Source organism: Zingiber officinale, chromosome 2B, assembly GCF_018446385.1.
Source record: "Zingiber officinale cultivar Zhangliang chromosome 2B, Zo_v1.1, whole genome shotgun sequence".
NCBI classification, from domain to species: domain Eukaryota; kingdom Viridiplantae; phylum Streptophyta; class Magnoliopsida; order Zingiberales; family Zingiberaceae; genus Zingiber; species Zingiber officinale.
The window spans coordinates 150,172,555-150,196,696 of NC_055989.1; the positions used below are offsets into that span (position 1 = coordinate 150,172,555).

The following is a 24,142-nucleotide window of genomic DNA, read 5'->3' on the forward strand; positions in this document are numbered from 1 at the left end:
GTTATGGGCGAAGATCCGATGAAGGCTAGACATGCGACATGAGATGTGCACGTACATGAGCATACTGCGAGTCTTTAGACTCCACTATTAGGGGACTAATAGCTTGATGAAAGTTCATCATCTTGTCATGCCATTCATGATTCATCACGAGCAAGGAATTAGTATTTTTGAGAATATGCATTTTTATATAGATATGGTGTTCAAAAAATATTAGTTTATCTATTTTTGGAGCATCCATATTAGATTTCCTAAATAAAAATTTTACTTTAAATTTTATATTTAAAAAAAATATTTACATTAACTATCTTACCTATTTCTTAAATTTAACTTTTATAAACCATACTTCTTTAAATTTAAAGAATGAAATACATTTACTAAATATTAAAATATTATTTCTTCTAATTCTCACTCTCATAACTTTCATAAATAATAATAATAATAATAATAATAATAGAGCAAAGCCAAAAATAATAATAAAAAAATAAAAATGGTAAATTATAGAAAAGTGAATGAATTAAGTAGTGAAAAATAAATATTTAAATTCTTGCGTCCAAAATTTTAAATTTTAAATAGAAAATAGGATACAGATGCTCTTAAGCAACCCTTCACATGAGCTACTGTCTAGGAATAACATTGCACACCTTCCTATTTTATATTCATTTGTATTTCGTCAAAAAGTAAACGGGGAAAATAGAAAAATTGAATTCGTATAATAACAGACTAATACGCGAAATACAGACAATATTTAAATCCCCGTTAAATGGATCCGGACCCAATTAAAGTATCCACTAGTGTAATTCTTACTCTTTAATTGGCATTTCCGCTTGCTAGATCGTTTCCTTGCTCCCAACCAAATTGAGGAGGAAACCGAAACCAAACCAACAGTAAAGCAGCAGCTTCCTCTCATCTCAGGCTAGATCGAGATCTGGACGGCCGCTTCACTCCCTCGACCTTCCCAGAGTGTGGATCCAGCAGCCGCTTCAGCTAGTTGGATCTTCCCTTGCCCGATTCGGTGAGTTGGATCGACTGCCTTTTTCGATCTGTTTGTCTTTAGATCTCTTGGGATATCATCTTTAGATCGTATTCGAGGTGCGTGGTTTATCTAAGCTAGGGTTTTTGATGTTTCTTGGCCGGATCTAGTGATTTTGATCAACGGGTTAGATGCTGGTCTTTCTTCTTGTACATGCTCAGGCGGTGGACATTTGCTCGGGAGTTCAATGAGTTCGATTCGGGCCGGGTTTTAGACTCCTGCTGATGAGCAGTCGATGAGATCCATTGGATGTGCCGTTTAGATCTAAGGTTTTTTTTTTTTTTTTTTTGAGATTGTGAAGGTAAACCTCGCCTTTCGTAGTATGCATCGTGATGGAATTTCTTGACTTTTGTTTTCACTCCGTCCCTGTGCATGTGGCAAGTGCAATTTTACTTCCGTGGATTTTCCGTCTTATGAACACATCATACATGAATTCACTCCTGTCAGTTGTGTTATACTATCTCACTAGTTAAAATTACTCAACAAGGAAAACTATAACTAGGAACTGAAGTGATTCTATCTGATCAGTGAGTGTTTGTTGCTGGATAAGGGAGACTATTCCTTGGTATATTTATCTGTGCACTTTGAACAAGTTGTGATCGATAGATTGATAGCTTTAGTTGTATTCTCCTATCGAACTAAAATTACTCAATTAGAAAAACCATATTTAAGAACTAACGTTATTCTATCCACTGGATGAGTTTAAAAGGAAACTAACCCTTATTATGTTTTTCTGCGCACCTTTTACAAGTTGGGATTGATACATAAGACGCACAAGTCAAATAGATTTGAACCCCTAGTTTTCTCTCTACGCTTGCAATCGGTCTACTTTCTACAAAGTGTTAATTACAAAAGCACTCTAGTAGAATCAAAAAGGAAATTTGTTTTTCTTAGGATAACGACATAGGATGAGAAAATGCTTTAATCAAAGGTATATCCTGCAACTTTCTGAAACAATTATTTTGATCAATTACTATTTGCTACTAAGGTGGATGATTCTATGAGTTGAATGGGTAAATGCCACTATATGTTCACATCTACAGTCTCTGTATTAGATTCTGAGTTTTTGTTATAGTTCATAAAGATAACTTGTACATTTTTGTTAATGTTTTCTTAGGTAGGAGCGTTTGTGTGGCAATGTTAATTGTTATCAGGAGATTTAGAGACATTCTTTAAGAAGCGTACAAGGCAGAAAGTATGGCACCTACAAGTAAGGCTGATAGGAAGGCAGCATTGGATGCAGCTGCATGGATGTTCAATATTGTTACATCGGTCGGAATTATCATGGTCAATAAGGCCTTAATGGCAACATATGGCTTCACATTTGGTACACCTACAAGAGTTTTACTTTTATAATTCTGTTATCATGTTCATGCTCTTTGTATTAAATATCAGTAATGATTTGTAACACTATCAATGGATTTCAAAGTAATCTCAAACTTGTGAATATACAGTCCTTTTTTCTCTAGCTAATATCAAGGGTGAGTTTAGTTTCCTTAGTGGGAGTTAATTTTCTCAGAGAAAGTCATAATTTTATGTTGTCCTTCTAGTTCTTTTACATTGAAGTTTGTCATATCAACTAGTTTAGAAGTTTCTTAATCTTTATTGTTCAGTTCTTACATGGTGCAATATGTTTTCTACTGCAGCTACAACATTGACGGGCCTACATTTTGCCACGACCACACTTTTGACTCTCGTATTTAGGTGGCTTGGATACATTCAACCTTCTCATTTACCTTTATCCAACCTTATGAGATTTGTTCTTTTTGGAAACTTATCTATCGTCGGAATGAATATAAGTCTGATGTGGAATTCAGTTGGTTTTTATCAGGTTTGTCCTGTTTTCTATTAATAAATCATAGAATTTCATATAGTGATGTAATTTTCGAATTAAATGACAGATTGCAAAGCTGTGCATGATTCCAGTATCATGTCTTCTAGAAATTGTGTTCGACAAAATTCAATACTCGAGGGCCACAAAGCTTAGCATACTGATAGTTCTTTTAGGTGTTGGCATCTGTACAGTCACTGATGTGAGCGTCAATATGAAAGGCCTCATAGCTGCTATTATAGCAGTTTGGAGCACTGCTCTGCAACAATATGTAAGTAACATATGAACAAATATCGATATATTTTTTGACCCAAATATGTTTGACATCTGATATTTTGCTTATGCTCACACCCTTTTGAGTACTAAACCTCAAGTTTAACTTTTATTTACATCTTTATTTGAGGTTTTACTAAGTTGCAGATATCTGTCTTCTTCAGTATGTGCATTTTCTTCAAAAGAAGTATTCACTTGGATCGTTCAACCTCCTTGGACATACTGCCCCATTTCAGGCTGCATCACTGTTGGTATTAGGCCCTTTTGTTGATTATTGGCTGGCGAACAAAAGGGTGGATGCATTCGACTACAATATCACCTGTGTCGTAAGTAGATGCTGCTGATACCGTAGAAAGCAAGAATACAACAGTTAAACACTTGTTTTGTTCTTATCTTGCAGTTCTTCATCATCCTCTCGTGCACCATTGCCGTAGGAACCAATCTCAGTCAGTTCATTTGCATAGGACGGTTCACTGCTGTCTCTTTTCAAGTCATCGGACACATGAAGACAATCCTAGTCCTAGCCTTGGGATTCTTCTTATTCGGAAGAGAAGGCCTCAATCTGCACGTTATCTTTGGAATGATCTTGGCTGTTTTAGGTATGATCTGGTACGGAAATGCATCGTCTAAGCCAGGCGGGAAAGAGCGACGACTTTCGTACTCATCGCCGACCAATAAATCTCAAAAGCATGGGCTGCTAGCAGAATCTGGAGATCACAGTGACAAAGTATAATGCTCAGTATAGTTCTAAAAAATTACTCTTCACATTCAGACTACTTCCCTCTCAGCTATAGCATTGCTTGTCAGTTATGATACTGCAGCAAAACAGGGAAGAGCAGATGATATCTTTCCTCGATACGTTAACAAACTCAAGATTGGAGATTACGCTGGACGAGGAACTAAATTTTTTTCGTTTTTTGTTTTTTTGTTTTTTTGTTTTTGGTTTTTATTTAAAGGTCTGTATTAGTTTCCCACCAAAAAGGATCCTTTTAATTTATTGATGGTTGTTTGTTGCTTGCATATCTGATCTTGAACTTGATGGTAGTAGGGTTGTAAAATGAGTCAAGTCAAATTAAGTTTCTTAGTCTAAAATTTGTTTGATAGAGTAATTAAGTCGAATCAAATTTAAAATAAATTAATCGAATTTAAAATGAATTAAGTTGATTTGACTTTTTTTTTTAGAAGTTTGATTTTTGGTTCAAATTTAGAATGATTTATTTAGATGTTATGGAATTTGATTGTTTAATTATAAAGTTATTTAATTAATTATTAAATTTAATAATATAAATTTATTTATTTTATTTTTTAAATTTATTTATAATATTATTCATAAATTTTATTCATCAAAACTAGTGATTCCGTATTAATATTATATGTGTAATATAATAAATATAGTAGTGCAACATAAGGGCAATATTCAAAACTTCCAATAGCAAATTATTATAACAAAGTCTCTTTCATAACAAATTAATTTAATTTTTTATATCATGCAATAAATTTATAAGAACATATATTACACTTGATCTTAGCCAAAAAGCTGAGAAAGGTATATTTTTTAATATCGTCGGTCCAAATATTTATAGAAACTTCTCTGTTCACAGTGCTGTCAATCTATAGATGTTAGACTAAAGAGAACTGATCCTGTCTGAAATTGATGGAGATGACGCGTTGGGTAGGTGACGATAGTGTTAACTATTGACTCCAAGCTAGAAAAGATGACTCTGAATGGTCCTGTGTGTCCAAATGAGCATTAACAACCGAACCAGAGAGGGGGTCATCGGAGCAGACACTCCGACGCTCAAGTAAGTGATCTAGTTGAAGGCGATGAACGTAAATGAGCTGTAGGATGAACAGTGGCAATGAGTATATAAAATTATGTATTGTCGCATATCTATGTCTGTAGAGGGAAACCCCTTTTTATAGTATTATTATTTATGTGTGCACAAATCTCAAAGCGTTTCTAAAAAAGACAGACCATAAAAATACTCCGACACCTTTCTCAAAATAAACTCACAATCCATGCATTTGATAGGGCGAAAGTTTCTAATGTACAGCTTACATATTGAAAATGTCAAAAAAGAATGCAAGCTCATTGGGTTGAGAGACCCTCAATATGCGTAACTGCCAATAACCGACCAACTCTCTCATATAATTTAATCGGCTATTACTTACAAGAGTGACCCGGTCAGATTTCAGGAATATTGCTGCAGACCTATCCTTCGCTTAGTCTCTCCGTTTGGCATCAGAGTTTAGTCAGACCAAGTGTCCAGTTTATCTGTCTGGTTTAGAGTTTTTTTTTATTAATATTAAGAGGCTCGATCGGCATCCGGCCAACCCAAAGGTCCAATCGAATAAAGACATCAAGCGGATGAACCAAGATTCGATCGGATGATATCTCAATGATGACGATCATCTAAGCTGACCCCAAGTATTAATCCTTCCTGACTTTGTCCCAACTCCAGGATCTCACCTTATTCATTCTATCACAAGGATGATATCTCAATGATGACGATCATCTAAGCTGACCCCAAGTATTAATCCTTCCTGACTTTGTCCCAACTCCGGGATCTCACCTTATTCATTCTATTAAGAAGTATGCCCATGCATATTTTTTATATAAAAAATAATTTAAAAAATTATTAATAAATCTTAAAATTATTTTTAATGTGAAAATAAAAAAACATTATCTAATTTTATTTTGGACTTCACTAATACTAATTAATAAAGGATTAGTAAGATTATATATTGAATAAATTTATTTTTGATTCATTTCCAACTCAATCCTACCAACTGTAGCAAAGATTGCTCCATGCGAGTTAAAAACGAGATAAATTATGAGGGAGCTTCGTCCATCATATCATAATAACTCTTTACATGTTAAAATTGCTCACGATACATTTTACACATGTTAAAAATAAAACGATACATTTCACACATGTTAAAAATCAATCTCATAATCGATTATGGCATGCAAATATAGTAACTCAACCAAACTAATCAATGCATTCTATTTATCTGTCAACATACTTACTCTACTGGATATGCCTCCATGTAAGTCTCACAGGTCATCTGAATTGGTATGTGGTGAGATATTTATCACATGAGATCGCGAGATCGAAACTCAGAGTAATCGGGACGTAAATCCCTGATCCCTGTGCAACTTACCTCACCTGCCACATGCTAACTCAGGATGCTGTGATTTACCTTCCTCGTGATGACCTTAGGTCGGGTGCGACCGGGACGCTGGGGACGAGTGATCTCACCTTTTGCCACATGGATATGCCTCCATGTAATATATGTGGCGTATTTTAGAGAATTCTATTTTTTAAAAATATTTTTTGGTGTATTTTTTAAATATTAGATTTAATTGGGTGTATTTAATAACTTCAATTATCATTCTTCTACTCCCGGAAGGTTCCAACGTCACTAGCTTTACGATACCGTCTCTTCACCGGGAAGAAAATATCACACAGGCCCTCTGAAAATTGGAAATTCACAAAAACATTTCTAAAAAACTATTTTCTAAAGCACCGCTCATATCATGTGCCACGTGTCGAGTGTGGGAAAACCCGACGCCGCCAAAAGTAACGGCTCGAACTCCGCGATACCCGGATCCGGAACGAGGCCTCTGCCACCCGGCCAGAAGAATCCGGCGTGTTCGAAGACCGAAGACGACGACGCGTCGAGCGGCGAGAAGACACGGCTCCCTGCCTCCACCGTCGCCGGCGTATCCACCTCGTCCGCTGATCTGTTTCCGGTAACGCGCTGGACCAGCTCGCGGAAGTGGGCCGGGCTGGCGGCTATGTAGGTGGTGGACGAGCGCTTGGAGGCCCGCGACTTGCGCTTCCTGGCGACGCGGCCGGCGGGCGAGTCGCGTCGCGGCGGCGGGTAGGAGGAGAGGGACTCCGGCGAGGGGACGGCTGCGGTGGAGACGGCGGAGGAGGATTCGGAGAGGAGTCCGGCGGAGTCGTCGCCGCCGGCGAAGCCGCTGGGGCGGTGGACCCACGGATCCAGGGACGAGCAATTCTCCATCTTCGGATTCTGCTTCTCCTTTTCAGAATTCTCTTTGAAGCATTCGATCGAACACGCTGTGGGCGGAAGCGCAGTCGGAAAATATATAGAGGCGGTGGCGGTGGGTGGGTGGTCGTCCAATTAAGAGGCAAATTCACTTCAGCTCCCATCTTCAAAACTTTCATTATAGCTCCAATTATTTAAAAAAATATTATTTTCCCCCTTGTTTTTTTATTTTTCTCTCCAACTACAAGCCTAAATTTAAGTTAATAATTAATGTCAAAACCATCATTCTGTTCAAAAAATTTCTTGAATGTATTTGATTGTTTATAAATTGAAAAATAATGTTTTCTTAAAATAAGAAAAAAAACCCTTCAGATTCATTATTAATTTTTAATATTTGTAAATGATAATTTAATGTAGTGTACTAAACTAAAAATTCTAATTTTACATATCATTTATATGTTTATTATATAAAAAATTTAATTGAATTCAGTTTAATTTAAATTAAAACAAATGGATTAGAAAAAAAAACACTCAGGATATGCATTGTATTTTATAAATTCTGAGAAGTAAAATGTAGATTTTATTAATTTTTGGGAGGGGCGAAGTGAAATTTTGTAGGGGAGGATTAATGAAAGGCGGTGGAGGCGACCCGGCAAAGCGCGTGGCGTGAAGCCACGTGTTGCCACGCACGTCGTTCTCGGCTTGCTGTCGGGAGCGGGCGATTGCGTACCAACTGGAGCAGATTAATCGGACGGGTTTATTTACATGGAGATTCGCGAAATGCATGAATTTCAACGGCCGAGAATATTTTGCGAATAAAAAAAATGGTGATGTGGGGAATTCGCTTCTCCGTCACGTGCGCGAAGGGACGGCGTTGCGGCTTGGGCGTCGAGGAGGAGAGGGACCACAGCGAGAACTCGCGGTTGTTGGGCCGGGACCGGTCGAGGGGCCGTCGGGCCGGATGGCTGACACCGGGTGCCGCGTTCACACTTGCGTTTGCGTGAGCGCTTACCTAATCCCTAAGGCGGTGGGCCCATGCATGACGTCAGATGTGATCCACGTGGTTAATTTATTGTTTAAGGGGCCCGCTCGAAAATATTATAAATGCGCATTTTTAATGTGGATTTTTTTTTTCATTTTCCCCGAAATCTTTCTTTGTTTGTGTTTTTTCTAATTTATCCTATTTATTTTCAAAATTGATAAAATACACACTGAAATTTTAAAGCCCGAAAAAAATTCAAATCTAAAATACATTATTAAATTTTTAAGCTGGGATTGTTTAATTGCTTCAAGACTTTTTAAATTTATTTACAATGTTATTTATTTAGTTCAAGTTTATTGGTTTAATTTATTTTATCTATATTAAACAAATATAAAAAATTCCTATTTATTGTTTAATATTAAATTTGATTCTTAAAATGAAACATATTTAATATTTGAAATTATATAAAAATATTTTAAGATCAAAAGATTACCATTCGTTTTACTTTTATGGTTATATTTCACCCATTAATAATATTACTTCGTTAATTTACTATTTTATTTCAATTATTAATGAAGAGCTATAAGAATTTAAATTTTCTACATTTTTTGTGATTCTAATTTTTAAGGCCGTTTTGATAGAAAAATAACGGAGGGGGTGTAAAATGAAAAATCCCCTCTTAATTTTTTTTGCATTAATTTGCCGGATTCCAAGTAGGATTAGATTATTCAACAAACCCCCCAAACTTTTTCAATTTTAATATTATCTGTTCGTCAGAGTCAAACATTGCAGGGCAAATATTAAATAAGAAATTCTCCATTATCTCATTTCTAGAATCAACACATCCTTTTTTTTGCTTCCTCATTCTAGAAACTCTTTAGATTTTTGCAAAAAAACCTAATAAAATATATAATATTATAACTAGAAAATTTTGCGAACTTCATCTTATTTGTTGTTCAATTCGATCAAGTTTTGAGTTACATCACAATTCAATTGATATTAGTTGACTTGACGTAGCAATTTTGACTAGTTTGATTCAATTTATCTATTAAAAAGATAATGAATGTCAAATTGTCTATTAAAACTTACTAAAAACTTGAGAAAGTAGTTTTAACTTTGCATTTTTAGTCCCACACCGATGAGTAATTTTATACGAAATATGCAATGTGGTGTAAACACATTTTGTATTTTTGAGTTTGAATATACAAGTAATTTCGTCCAATTTTAAAGTGATTGATTTTGATTTTAAAATTATTAGTTGATAGATTGTATTTTTTAAAAAATTTTAATGAAATAAATGGTAAAATTTTTTCACTATAATTTTTTTTTCTTAATTTTACTCTTTGCCCTCCGAAGTAAACATAACATCAGCCTCCATCATTCTAAAATTCTTATCATGCATAAATTTATGCGAGAATTATAATAAAATAAATATTTTTTTCCAATAAGATATTAAATAAGATAGAATACTCTTTAAAATAAAATAGTCACATATTAAAATATATTAATTTCATATGAAGTATTTAACAGTTTGTTATATTTAATTTTATATTCTTAAAGGCTAAACAAAATAGCATTTGGTACTTTTTTTTCTTTAATATACATTATTTTAAATGCGAGATACATATATCCAAGATATCCAATGAACTTAAAAATAAAAAATGTGCAAAAGTTTAAGGGAGAAAAAAAATAACTTATCTTTTTTAATTGAACTTATAAAAAAAATATCATCAAAACTTTTTATAATATATTTTTAATTGATATTAGATATTTATTTTTTTTAAACCCATTAATTATGAAAATGATCAATTCAATCTTATAAAAATTATTCATTGATCAGATAAATAAAGAGGTGCTGATGAGTGATGATGATCTATCTAAACGGTCCCTTTCTCAAATTCGCTATCTATGATAGGAAAAATCTCATGCAATATATAAATATATTATTACTAAATAACGTGGAGCTAGGGAATTCATTCTAATGCTTGAGTTAATAAAAATATTTCGTGTTAAAATTATGCAAAAAAAAAAGTTAAACATTAGATTATTTCATTGCATAACATTGAAAGAAATTATTGACAGGATATCGAAATATTTCATTTAATTACCTGATAAAAATTAGAAGATTAAAGAGAAATTTAAGTTGTACTTATTAATAAATTATTTTAAATATGTATTTAAAACGATATTAATATGTATTTAAGTAACTAATAAATACTAGACTATTATGATAAATATGAAAAAAAATTAAAAAAGAGTTGGTTACTATCAATAAAATAAAATATATTTAAATATAAATAAAATACAATAAAAAATAAGTAAGAAATAAGTGTAATGATATTTGAAGATCCATATAATCTTAAAGAAATCCAACAACGACTACAACTAATTAACCACTCCGACCCAGTCAATCTATGAACAAGATATGAAACTGCTGGTTAAGTTACTCAAGTCAATAGAATCGATCATATCTCGAAAAGATTTTCAAAGTTTTTACTTTCTATAGCAACAATAGTGAATAGATTATGGCCTAGAAGCAAAAATCTAATATTGTCGATAGCCAAGAACTCTTCTCCTCGATCCTCCAACAATTTCTATCACTTTATCTAGAGAATAAGGTTTCATCCTAATCGATCCGAGGCAAAAGTATCTCCTTCGTCATTGTAAGATGTATTAGTCCACAAAACAACCATATATCCTGCAAGACAAAGTTAGCACATAATAAATATAATAAATAAAATGTTTGACAGCCTTCGGGCTGCCCGATTCTGACTTTGGATTTCCTACCGGAAACCCTAGGTCGAACCGACACCTACTGTTCCCTCCGCGGAGAACGCGTCCTCACCTACTCCCCTCAGGAGAGATTATCTTATGTCAGTCCGGTCCTCCAGATTGATTGAACTTTCTGTCTAGGGTTACCACCCCCTAGGACTTAGGGTTACCGTCCCCTAAGGTTTTTCTCCACCTAGGGTTACCACCCCCTAGGACCTAAGGTTACTCCCCTTAGGATTTCTCCTCCATCTAGGGTTACCACCCCCTAGGACCTAGGGTTACCACCCCTAGGATTTTCTCCACCTAGGGTTACCACCCCCTAGGACCTAAGGTTGTCACCCACTAGGGATTTTCTCCTGCCTAACCGCAGTTAGGGCTTTCCTGCAAACTTGTTTAAGTTCATTAGATAACAATTAAACTTAACTTTGAATCCCTTTTATCATTATCAAAACTAAGGTTCGATCGTCGGATGCTTTCCGCACCAACAATCTCCTCCTTTTTGATTATGACAACTAAAATTCAAAGTTAAGCATAAAGATATACAAATAGCATATACACAACATTTCTAACATAAGCACAAGCATAAAAATAGTAAAAAATAGTATTTTCTTATAAAGCACATACGAAGCTCCCCCTTAATAACAGTTCCCCCTTCTTAACTTAAGTTGCTTTGAATTTCTTACTCTCCCCCTTTGTCATATATCAAAATAAAACACAAGAATGAGTAAAGACACTTTGCTAGAGATATTGTATAGCTGGTAGAATCTTAGCCTTGTACCGCGGCCAACACTACTCGGTCGTGAACTACTCGATCAAGACATGTATTGTTCGGTCACGATTGACACTGCTTTGCTATGGTAAACACTGTATCAATAATTACATGATCTTTTGAAATTAAGATAGTAAACTGATGGAATGTAGAATGTGTAATCATCTTTGATCTAAGTAGAGTAGTCGTATGCCTGGGAAAAAGAAGAAAAATAATCCCTTGAAAGTCATGTATGCCTGCTAGGCTTCAACGCTTGTATGCATCTACTGCGACTGTAAGTCACATGAGCTGACATCAAAACTATGTACATGAAGGAGATATAATATGTCATCCTTGTGACTCACCTGTGTGGAAACATCTTGATACAACATTTTCATCGTTTGTAATGAAACCGCGTAATGTGAGACTTGGACATTCCGCAGATGGATTTTAGCCATTTGGAAGTTATGGACAACAATATTCATTTTAACCAGATATATTAACATCATATAACTTACCTCTATAGATATACTTGAAAGACAAATTCATATTTCTTACTGTGCTTATTCAAGGTCCTCAGAATCTAAAAGGACAAATAAATATTTTTTTACAACCTTTGATTGCTGAACTAAACCATTCATGGAATGTAGGATTTGAGACTTATGAAATTGCAAGTAAATCAAATTTTACAATGCATGCTACTTTGTTATATACGATTAGTGATTTTTAAGCATACTTAATGTTGTCAGGATGAAGCATGGTTGTCAAGTTAGCATGTCCGCATTACATGAGTGAATCTGATATATTGTCATTGCCTTGTAGTGGAAAGATATCATTGTTTAATAATCAACAAAATTTTTTACCAGTTAATCACCCATTCAGACGAAATAGGAGAAATTTGAAAAGGAATGAAATGATTAAGAAATTTCTCAAATATCAAAGTCAGGTGAAGAATTTCTTGATGAAATTGATAGTTATATCCCTATTTAGAAGATGATATTATTTCAAATGTGTATATCTTATACTGTGATTTTCCATATATAGTCATGCAACTATCATATAGAGCACATGGTGACCAGACTATTTTGAGAGTTGTTGGTGGCTTGTTAGTAATTATGTATTTAGTAATTATTCCAGCAATTTATCTTCTTTTTATTTATCACACACATCTCATACATGATATTTTTCTATGCAGTTTTGTCCCAGATGGTTACCAAGTAGCATCCTATATATCAAAAAAGTTTAGAGAACGATTGACCCCCGTTGGTACTACATGGCGCCTCACAGACTAGGACATGAACAATTTTTATTATGGTGAAATTTTTGCAAGAATTTTAAATAGAAAATGTATTTATAGTTAACGTGATACTAATTATCTAAATATATTATTGTAGAAGAGATGTTTGGGAGGAAGGTCAAGAGAAATGTTTAAAAAAAAATTGGAACACCTACTGCTCTAAATTGTACAGGGACATATTATACAAGTGAGGCAGAGGAGCACCAAGTCATCCAAGGTCCCTGATATAGTTTGGAAGTCTTGGAGAGCCATATGGGTAGCACAACATTGGCAAGAAAATTCAGCGATTGCTTGAAGCAATCGTAATTTTGAGTCTGCCAAGTTGAGCACCGGATCCACAAAGCATACTATTGGATCCTATTCGATTGTGGAGCATGCCTCTGACTTGGTAAGTTTAAAATTAAGTTATATAAAAATTTCTTACATATATTTTTTATTAGTTTTATTGTCCTTGCATTTTCTATATACAGGTTGCTGAATTACAGAGACCTCTCACTTGTTGGGAGATATTTAACAAAACTCATAAGAAGAAAGATGAGTCATTTGTTGATCGACATTCTTCAACAATTAACGTAAAAATATTAAATTTTGTGAATATATTTGTAGACTTTATGTGGAGGTTAAAAAAATATTATTTTGACAAAGGAAATAATCCACTAGAGTTGTTGATGTTGGTGTAATTTGCACTAATGATCTAACTCAAGTTTTGATAATGATAAGTGGATTAAAATTAGAATGTTTGTCATCTAATTACTTTATCAAGTGTGTAGGAGTTAACGGGTCTGAAGGACCTGACATTAGGCTAAAATCCAGCTAGGTCTGCGGGACCCGATATGTAGTGCAAAGTCCAAATAGGTCTGCAAGACCCAATATCTGGTGGGAAGTCCGGTTGGGTCTGCGGGACCTGACAGTCGACCAAAATCCAGTTGGGTCTGTGGATCTGATAACTGGCAAGATGACCTGGTGGGACAAAGGCAAGTCAAGTGACTGCAGTTGGTAAGTAAGAGGTAAGTAACTGAAGAAGAGATCCAGTGAGGATGCGTTCCTGATTGAGGGAATAGTAGGTGTCAATCCAGCTTAGGTCCATTCGAAAAACTTAAGCTAAGACCTTGACTAGATCCCGGTCTCGGAGAGATAAGATCTAATTACTACTATTACCTCATTGTATTGACCTAACCTTATTTTACAGGATAAACATATTTTTGTTGTTTGAATTAACTCTTTTTTGTTGGAAAGGAGATGTTGAAAAAAAAGAGTGTTTGGGCGCCTGGAAGGAATCTAGACTCCTAGACTCTTAGCTCCTGGAAGGAATCCGGGTTCCTAGACTTCCGGTGCTTAGGCCAGCTTCGCCCGAGTGGCCTGACCAGGCACCCCGGGGTTGGTCTAGGCGCTCAGACCAGAAAAAATCATCCAGAAGCTGAGTTGGAGCGCAACGACTGACCAAACTTGCATCAACGGTCCAGGTGCCTGGAGCGGGTCTGGGCGCCCGAGGGAGGATAAACTTGACGGATCAAGTTTTGACGAGAGATCGGCACGTCAGCAGTGGTCCAGACACCCTGAGAGATTCCAGGCACCCGAAATGGGCCTATATAAAGGTCTTCGACCAGCAACTTCACAACAACATCTGCTACGACTTTCATATTCGCGTGCTACTTTGAAAAGACTCTGATGACACCGAAAGGTTACTCCGAAGTTCGAAGAATGAAGACTTCTTCAATTTCCTTCCTATTTGTCAGTAACATTTTTATTTCAGTTCTTGTACTCAATCTTTGTAATTTATTTTCGAAATGATAGTGATTATCCAACGAAAGCACTCAATAAGTGCAAGCCTTGGAGTAAGAGTCATCGAAGGCTCCGAACCACGTAAAAAATTACTTGTGTTAGCATTCATATTTTTGTATTTCCTTTCCACTACGTATTCTCAATTTCCGAAAAAGCGACAATCACTATTCACCCCTCTCTAGCGTCTTTCCAATCCAACAGCTGAGGCATCTTAACCTAGGGTAGAGGGAGAGGGGTCACATTCTTTTTCCACCGATGCAGTTAATAATATTTATTATGATGTCATCGATGGAAGACAGAAGATCTCTTGCTATGGGCTTGGCTCTCGGGCCAAAGTTATCTATGAGTAAATGAGGGCTTCAGGGATCAAGGGTTGTCCTAGTTCCTCCTCCTCATCTCGTGAGGTACGAGGATTGCGGGAGGAAAATGAGGACTTGCAGACTCGACTACTGTTATTGGAGGAGACAATGGCCAGGAGGGACGCAGAGATATGGGAGATGCAACAACGACAAGCTTGAATTGAGGAGATAGTTCGTCATATGTATGCATTTGCAATGACGTTGTCTCCAAATTCATAGATGTACTGCCTACATTGTTTAGAGTCCCAGGAGACCTAGGATCTCGATCATTCCCCTAGTGAGTAGATCATTTTGAGGTATGTTATCACTTATTTTAACTTTTAATTTTAGTAAAAAAAATAATGCTATTTTTTTAAGAATTAATACATATATGATTGTATTATACATTTCCATTATCATTTTCAAATTTTACATACTTTTATCCTAGGGACACAGTTATGTATTTTTAAAGAATATTCGCTAGCTTTTGTTTATCAATTTAAGATAAGTAGTTACAACAATATAGTTTAACATCACATTTTCTATTCACAACTAATCTCAATCAAATTTCATGCAGAACCCAAAGATGATTTTGTTCATGATTTTGATTAGGATGTATTGTATTTTATAACCATGTCTTATTCCTTATTTTGATTAGGATGACATAAGCTTTATCTTGTATTGGATGATCTACTATAGATTGTTGGTGCAGTGGTGTCGGCAAGAGAGTGATGAATTGCCTGCAAAATAAAAATAAAACTCCTTCTCGTTCTTTGGACTTGATTAGTAGCACAATAATAATAAAACTAAACTAAACAACTTAAAAGAAAGACGTAAGAAGGTTATAAATTAACTTGGTTACAACCTAGATGGTTGTTAATCCAAGGCAGTGAAAAGCACTAGTAGATCTCATTCGTTACACGCGGAGAAGCCTCTTATAGACGTTGGTAGCTCAAGAAATAGACTAGGAAATAGTACAAGAGTTGTAGTTACAGTTGTTGATTCTTTCCTAGGTCTAGGGGTCTTTTTGTAGCCCCTGAAAAATCTTATCCGAGGCTGGAAGGTGCCTCCAGCAAGGCAAGCGAAGATAATGTTTTATCTTCGCTATCAGTTACATTTCGCCCAGTCCAAGGCACCTTCAAAGGGTTGAAGGCACCTTCCATAGGTGGTTGAAGGCGCCTTCCCACAGAAAGGTGCGGAGGCGCCTTCCCACTAAAAGGTGCGGAGGCGCCTCCAACCAGATTTGAGGGCGCCTCTAGCAGCTCCCCGTTGGCTCTTCCACTGCTCCAATCGCCTTGGTGATTTCGTCCATCCGGAATTGAACTCACCTGGACCCATGTTCCGGCCATTTTCTTGAGCAAGCTTCCTCTCCAACTTTTCATCCCTCGAACGTCGCGTATGTCCTTCTCGTCCACCGGTGTACTCTTCCACAACACCTCATCCCTCGGATGCATCGAGCTCGTCGGCTCTCTTCCTGTGTCATCCTTCTCGCGAGCTGTGTCTTCCGCTCAACTTATTGTGTTCCTAAGCTCCTGCACACTTAGACACAAGGATCAACCACAACATGACCTAAGTGAACTTGGTTGATCACATCAAAACTACAACAGGGTTTTAACAATCTCTCCCTTTTTATGTGCATCAACCCAGGTTCAAGTCGCCCAGTCCAAGGCACCTTCAAAGGGTTGAAGGCACCTTCCATAGGTGGTTGAAGGCGCCTTCCCACAGAAAGGTGCGGAGGCGCCTCCAACCAGATTTGAGGGTGCCTCTAGCAGCTCCCCATTGGCTCTTCCGCTCCAATCGCCTTGGTGATTTCGTCCATCCGGAATTGAACTCACCTGGACCCATGTTCCGGCCATCTTCTCGAGCAAGCTTCCTCTCCAACTTTTCATCCCTCGAACGTCGCGTATGTCCTTCTCGTCCACCAGTGTACTCTTCCACAACACCTCATCCCTCGGATGCATCGAGCTCATCGGCTCTCTTCCTGTGTCATCCTTCTCGCGAGCTGTGTCTTCCGCTCAACTTATTGTGTTCCTAATCTCCTGCACACTTAGACACAAGGATCAACCACAACATGACCTAAGTGAACTTGGTTGATCACATCAAAACTACAACAGGGTTTTAACAATCTCTCCCTTTTTATGTGCATCAACCCAGGTTCAAGTTAGGATAAAAATTGCAATAAAATAACTTATGTAAAGAAGTTGCAATTAGAATGAATTAAGCAATAAAATTCATAATGAATTCAGCAATAAGCAATAAAATTCTTACTCCCCCTTAACTTGTACTTACTTCTCCCCTTTGATCATATCAAAAAAATAAACTAAACTTTTTAGAAAATTTAAAATATCTCTCTAAGGGTACTTTAAAAAAAATAAATTTTCAGAAAATAATTCGTAATAATTCTAGTAAAACTCGAAAAATGTCAAAGAATTTTATAATGATAGTGAATCATCATGTTCTTTTATAGAAAGAATAATAGTTTCCAAAAATTTTTAAAATACCAAAAAAACTCAACGAAAGACAATTTTGAGAATATAGATAAAATTTTGAGCAAAAAATTTGGACCAGAAAGTTAACAAGAATGATTGATTTTATCGACGAGAATAAATCAGGTAAATTAAATTTCTAGCATGCAAACAAAAATTTATTTAATTATCTAAACAAGATTTAGGAACCCAAAATAAATTATGTCCTACTGGGTTAACCAAATACTTGGGAGGTACATAATTTTTTTGAATTTTTCTAATTTATCCTTGGTGATTTCTAATGTACCAACTGATTTTACCATAATTTCTAAATCTTGATTTTTGATAGTAATTAGAACATGAATGATTATCTTTCAATTTCTCAATTTGTGTTTTCAATTTTTCATTTTCTAATTTCAAATTATCAAATTTAGTGGGCATGCATTCGTTAATTATCTTTTCAAGTCCATATTTTCTTTTTCTAATTTACACATATTTTTAGAAAATATTTTGATAAATTCAAAAGATTGCTTGGGAGATAGTGCACGTACCTCACTTACCTCGTGTTCTGATGCTTCCCCTTCATCGCAGCTTTCCTCTGATGATCCTCCCCCTTCATCGATGCTCATCTCTGAGTTGCTTTTATCTTCTTTTTGATGGTCTGCCATTAAGGATAGTCCAGCGTAGGCTTCGACCTCAGACTCAGAGGACAATGATTTATCCGATATGGCTTTCAAGATCTTGTGTTTCGATTTGTTGACCTTGTGTTTGCCCTTCTTCTTTAGTTTAGGGTAGTCATCCTTGATGTGTCCTTCTTTGTTAAAGTTATAGCATCAGACCTTCCTTTTGCTTCGATAGTGCTTTTTCATCTGCGACTTAAATTTATTAGTTTTAATAAACTTATTAAATTTTCTTACCAATAACGCCACTTCATCTTCGTCGATTGATGCTTCTGAGTATGTATCGTCCATTCTTGCCTTCAGGATAATATTCTGATTAGGCTCCTTTTTCAACTCTACACATCTAAATTCGTGAAGTTCAAAGGTGGAAAATAGATTTTCTAATGAACTAACTTTGAGGTCATTAGATATATAAAACGAGTCAACTATAGAGGTCCACTCGGGTGTCTTAGGAAATGCATTTAAAGCATACCTTAATGAATCTTGATTCGTTACATTTTCTTCGAAATTCATGAGTCTGGTGATGAGTTTTTTTGACCCTCAAGTGCAGATGTGCGACTGTTTCACTTTCTTCCATCTGAATGTCCTAGGAAATATTTTGCTTTGACCACGGGGTTCTAACATGGATTTTTATTTATTAGATTTGGACCTGTGTTTGGATTTAATATTATGTATCCATTGTACATTTTAGTTCATATGGATTGTTGGAATATAATTTGTGATTTGTATTGAGTTTATTATGTTGTAATTTGTGATGTGTAATGAATGAGTTTGTTATAAATCTTGTTGTGATGTATTATGAGTTTATTGTGAAAACAGTCATTTGTGATAGTTGTAGTTGATTAGATTTAAATGTAAAAAAGTAAAATGGGAAAAATAGAAAGGTTATGTTCTGGTGTAGCATAAATTAGCGACCAAAACTTATTTTCTCCGTCACTAAGTGTAGATATATAATAGACACTTTCCAGGTTGAATGTCGATACTCTCCAGGCTTAGCAATTAGTGACGAAAGTTTATATTCCGTCGCTAGATATGATGGATAATTTATTTTTTCATTGCTAACATCTCAACAGAAATTCCATTCCGTTCAGTTATCACCAATGGATATTTAATATCCATTGCTAAATACAGCGATGGATACTAAATATTCGTCGCTAAATTTAGCGACATATATTAAATATCTATCACTATATTGTCAGCGACTGATATCTAAGTGACGATACATGTTCTGTTGCTATTCCTTTGCAATTATTCTTTAGCGACGAAATACTTCTATCACTATTTGATATAATTTTTGTTGTGTAAAAATATGCCTAGATAAAGGAATATCCAAGAAAATCATGAAAATTTCAAATTTGGTGATTTAAGGATTAAAAATCTAGTTTTGAGGATAAGACTTAATAGATTAGAGAAGATCCTAGAGAAAATGATAAATAGTGTCAAAGGGTCTAAGAAACAAAACCTAGGTTTAGGAAGACAAGAGTCATCTAAGGGCAAGAAGGGTTTGGGATACAAACTTAAGTCCACAACAAGCATGACTTCCTATCATAGAGTTTCATATAACTATGAAACTAACTCTAAGTCTATGAGTCAAGTCAAGGTTACATGTAAAGTTATCCCTAGAGTTGACCTTGAAGAGACTAGTATGACTAAGACTTTTAAAAGCCTAGGAAAGTCATTAAGAAGATATCAGGGAGGCTATCCCTAATGAGTATTTAATGTACCCAAGGAGCACCAATAGATTTGGGATTCCTAAGAGTGAGTTCTCTATACCCTAGATAGATTTAGGGTATACCAACCCTAATTTAAAGGGTAGTTTGTTGAATCGAAAAGAATTTAGATATCTCCATAATGGTATGATATAGTCCACTTTGGACCTAAGCCCTCATGGGTTTGCTCTTGGGCTTTACCCAAAAGGCCTCATGTCAATGAAGATATCTTTTCTCTTATAAACCCATGATCTTTCCCATGTGTTTTCAATGTGGGACTATGTTTGCAACCCCAACAATCCCCCCCTCAAATAAAGGACCAGAGACTTCCTATGTCCGATCCTCGACCCACCAGGTCTTCCTACCCCTCGGTCCACCCGACCTACTAGGATTTCCTTGTATAGCCGCAATTAGGACTTCCTGCCTAGTGTCTGGTCCTCTTGATCCGAATATAGGAGCTGCCACTTTCTTTGTTCGAGGTCAATATTGTATCCACATTGCTCAATCAGAGCATAGCTCTTGTGCACAGTCGGCGGTTAAACCTTCTGGCAGTTCAGACTCTGATACCAATTATTGGATTGAAAAAAAATTAGATATCTCCATAATAGTATGATATTGTCCATTTTGGGTCTAAACTCTCATGGTTTTGCTCTTGGGATCTATCCAAAAAGCTTCATGCCAATGGAGATATCTTTTCTCTTATAAACTCATGATCTTTCTTATGTGTTTTCAATGTGGAACTATGTTTGCAATCTTACAACCCTAACATAGTTAACCTGACCATAGAGAAGTTGACACTTTAGAAATTTTTTAAAGTATTATAACACATTGAAAATAAGAAATTAATTTTACTTTTGAAGAGTAAAAGTGTGTCAATTAAATTTTTAAAGTATTGAGTTTGATCAAATTAGCACAAATAAGATAAAATTCAAAGAAATGTCAAGTTAGGATTTTGACACATTTTAAGGATATGGGGCAACTTATGCTTATTTTAGCTTAATAAATTAATTGATAATACTTAGATAGAAAATCTAGATAGTTTTTCTTATGAGCCATAAATACCATGATTGTGAGACCTATCACATGACATGATATCATTGTATTTATATTGTTATGAAAAATGTTACATGTCATATCATACATGCACCATTATTCTTTCTTTTGAAAATATACATTATAATGTATATTATAGTCATTGTCATGCATTGTGTTAATTCTTTATAATTAAGGACAATGACATTAATTGACATCCTAGGTAGGATGATCAAAGTTAAAATGTCTAGTTAGAGATGCATGATCCCTTAGTTTTAAGAAAAACTTATTTTACATTTCACAAAAATAATAGAGTTGACTTGTATATGTATTGAGATACATTGGATACAAGTGAGATGTTAGGAGGATGAATAAAGCTCAAAATGTTAATTTAGTATATCTATTTGAGTTTTAATTTCATCAAAATAAATGATTATGTGAAGTCCAACCATGGGGAAAGCTAATGTGCAAGTCATGCGCATTTAGCTCAAAGATCATGGTTGGAAATTTAGTTTAAAAATTATTTGAAAAATGCATTTGAAAACCTTAGTGAAGTTTAGTTATTGATATGAATCATCGTTGATTAGGTTGATATAAAGTTAGAGTGAAACATTTAAGTTTTTAATGATTTCAAACTTTCTATCATTCTTTGAAAATAAGATGTATTTTCATAGGAAATTATTTTTTCTAATAGTAGTTGACATAAGTAATGTCCAGATGAAATTTCATGATTTTTTAAAAATCATAGAATTACTTATGCATTTCTGAAATTTAGTCTAAAAATTAAAATGCAATTTTTCAGAGTAGCAGTCGACTGATATAAAGCATTAATCGATTATTAACTATGTTTTTTTTGTCTGAAATAGGTTATTTCAATCATTTTAAGTTCATCCTTAAACACCTTAATTATCTCTAACCGCTTGGATAAGCATTCAAAGATGATTTTCTTGGTGAAAATGGGAAAGGAAAGTTGAAAGGGGAAAATTAAAAAATTAAGGAGATTTAAGATTGAATCTTTAACCTCATAATTTAGATTTTGAAAATTCCTAAAGGTTTAGGAACTCCATATCACTATTAGTGTAATGATAAAAGTTAGAGTATGTTTTGAGGGGAAGATCCACCTTAAAGGCATGAATTGGATATGAAAGGGGGAGATTTGGAGATAATGGAAGGTAGGGAACCTCTATTGTGATGTTGGAAATAAGTTGAATGGATTGAGAAAATATTTTTAATGTGTATCAAAGAGGAAGAATGTAAAGTCTAAGTTTGAAAACCCTCATTCATGATTTGGAATGAGTAGAAGGAAAGTTGAGCTAATGAGTTAACCTAACTTCAATATTGTCAAACATAAAAGGGAGGAGATTATTTGTGCAATCAACCTTTGGTCAGGGTTGACCAAGTTGACCCAGCTCAAGTTGACTCGAGTTGGAGTTTCAATATTTGATCAATATGCAGTGCAAGTCCTAGTGAGAACTAGGTGATAGAAATCTTAATTGAGAACTAGGAAATGGAAGTGCTAGTTGAGAACTGAGCAATGGAAGTCCTACCAGGATTAGGCGGTGAAAAACATAGTTGGGAACTAGGTAATGAAAGTCTTAGCGGGACTAGGCAGTAGAAAATATAATTGAGAACTAAGTAATGGAAGTCCTAGTTGAGAACTAGCAATGGAAGCCCTAGTTGAGAACTAGCCAATGAAAGTTCTAGCGGGGCTAGGTGGTGAAAGACTTAGTTAAGAACTAGGCAAACTTAGTTGGAAATTTAGTTAAGTCCAAAGTGGGTCAGCTAGGGGCTAAATACTGTTGGTTGCTACTCGGAAAACCTATAGGTTCCACTGTACAAAAATTTTGTACAAAGGTCTGAACCTTTTCCTAGCTACCATGTGTTCTTTTAAATTAAATTTTGGATCGCCTGCGGAACTTGACACGTTTGATCCAAAACTTAATCTATTTGTTCTTTTAGGTTTTGACTTGGATCTCCTGCGGAACTTAACACGTTCGACCCAAGTCTCCTTAAGTTATTAATTCCATTAAATATTAATTTCCATAAAAGGTTCCCAGTACTGACGTGGCGAGGCACATGGCCTTCTTGGATATGGGAGCAACCACCACCGACTAGACAAAACCTTTAATAGAAAGCTAATATTTAATTTCCTAAAATAACTTTAGGTTAACCAAAGAGAACAATCAAATCACAAGGAAAAGAAAGAAACAAAAGAACACAACATCGAAAAACATATTCGAAATACTAGAACATAAGCCTCTTGTATTTGGTATTATTTCCATAAATAACTAGCATGATGCGGAAAAGGAAAAACTACTAGTTATACCTTCTAGAAAGACCTCTTGATCTTCTACCGTATTCCTCTTCTAACCTCGGACGTTGTGTGGGCAACGATCTACCAAGATGAGAAACCACCAACCACCTTCTTCTCCTCCAAGCAAGGTTCGGCCACAAAGGAAAACTTCACCAAGGAGAAAAATCAAAATACTAACCAAGCTCCAAGAGATGCTAGCTTCCTCTCCTTCTTCTTCTTCTTCTCCTAGTAGTATCCGGCCACCACAAGAGCTCCAAGGGAGAGGGAGAGGTTCGGCCACCACAAGAGGAAGAGAAGGAGATGATGGCCGGCCACACCAAGGAACAAAAGAGGGAGAGAAATAATAGATGTTATGTCTCATGAAGGCACCCTCACCCCTTCTTTTATATTCCTTGGCCTAGGAAAATTAGGAAATTTAATTACAATAAAATTTCCCAATCAACTTGTAATGGCCGGCCACAATCAAAAGGAGCAAATTAGGAGAGTTTCAATCAACAAATTAAAACTTCCTAATTTGTTTCCGGAAATTTTAAAAAATAAAATTTCTCTTTAAAAATCTCTTCATGGTTAATAAAAGGAAATTTCTATAATTTTAATTTTATTAACATGTGAATAATTTTAAAGAGAAAATAAAACATCTCTCCAATCTACAAATAAGGAAAGAGATCTAATCTCTTTCTTTAATCTTTTGTAGATCTTTTACAAGAGAGATATTTTAATTTTAATTCTCTTTAAATTATATCTTCCACATAATAATAAAAATTAAAATTAAATTTCTTTTTTAATTTAATTTGGCCGGCCCCCACTAGCTTGGGTTCAAGCTAGGGCCGACCACCCAAAATCATACCTAGGCCGGCCCTAGCTTGTTCCCA

General features: G+C 35.3%; 1 protein-coding gene and 1 pseudogene across 2 annotated transcripts; one reads left to right on the forward strand and one right to left on the reverse strand.

The window, feature by feature from the left end:
* The first annotated feature begins 813 nt into the window (after positions 1-813).
* Positions 814-4,154, forward strand: LOC122047821 (UDP-rhamnose/UDP-galactose transporter 6-like). 2 transcript variants are annotated; one of them, XM_042609318.1, is made up of 6 exons: positions 814-1,012; positions 2,148-2,357; positions 2,677-2,861; positions 2,932-3,132; positions 3,299-3,460; positions 3,535-4,154. In XM_042609318.1, exons 2-6 carry the CDS (start codon positions 2,228-2,230, stop codon positions 3,865-3,867), a joined length of 1,011 nt encoding a protein of 336 aa, XP_042465252.1. In that variant the 5' UTR covers positions 814-1,012; positions 2,148-2,227; the 3' UTR covers positions 3,868-4,154. The 2 variants fall into 2 exon arrangements, with proteins under 2 accessions (XP_042465252.1, XP_042465253.1); XM_042609319.1 differs by lacking the exon at positions 814-1,012 and adding an exon at positions 1,072-1,299.
* Positions 4,155-4,507: 353 nt separating this feature from the next.
* On the reverse strand, positions 4,508-4,684 carry LOC122049756 (annotated as a pseudogene).
* Between the last annotated feature and the right edge of the window lie 19,458 nt (positions 4,685-24,142).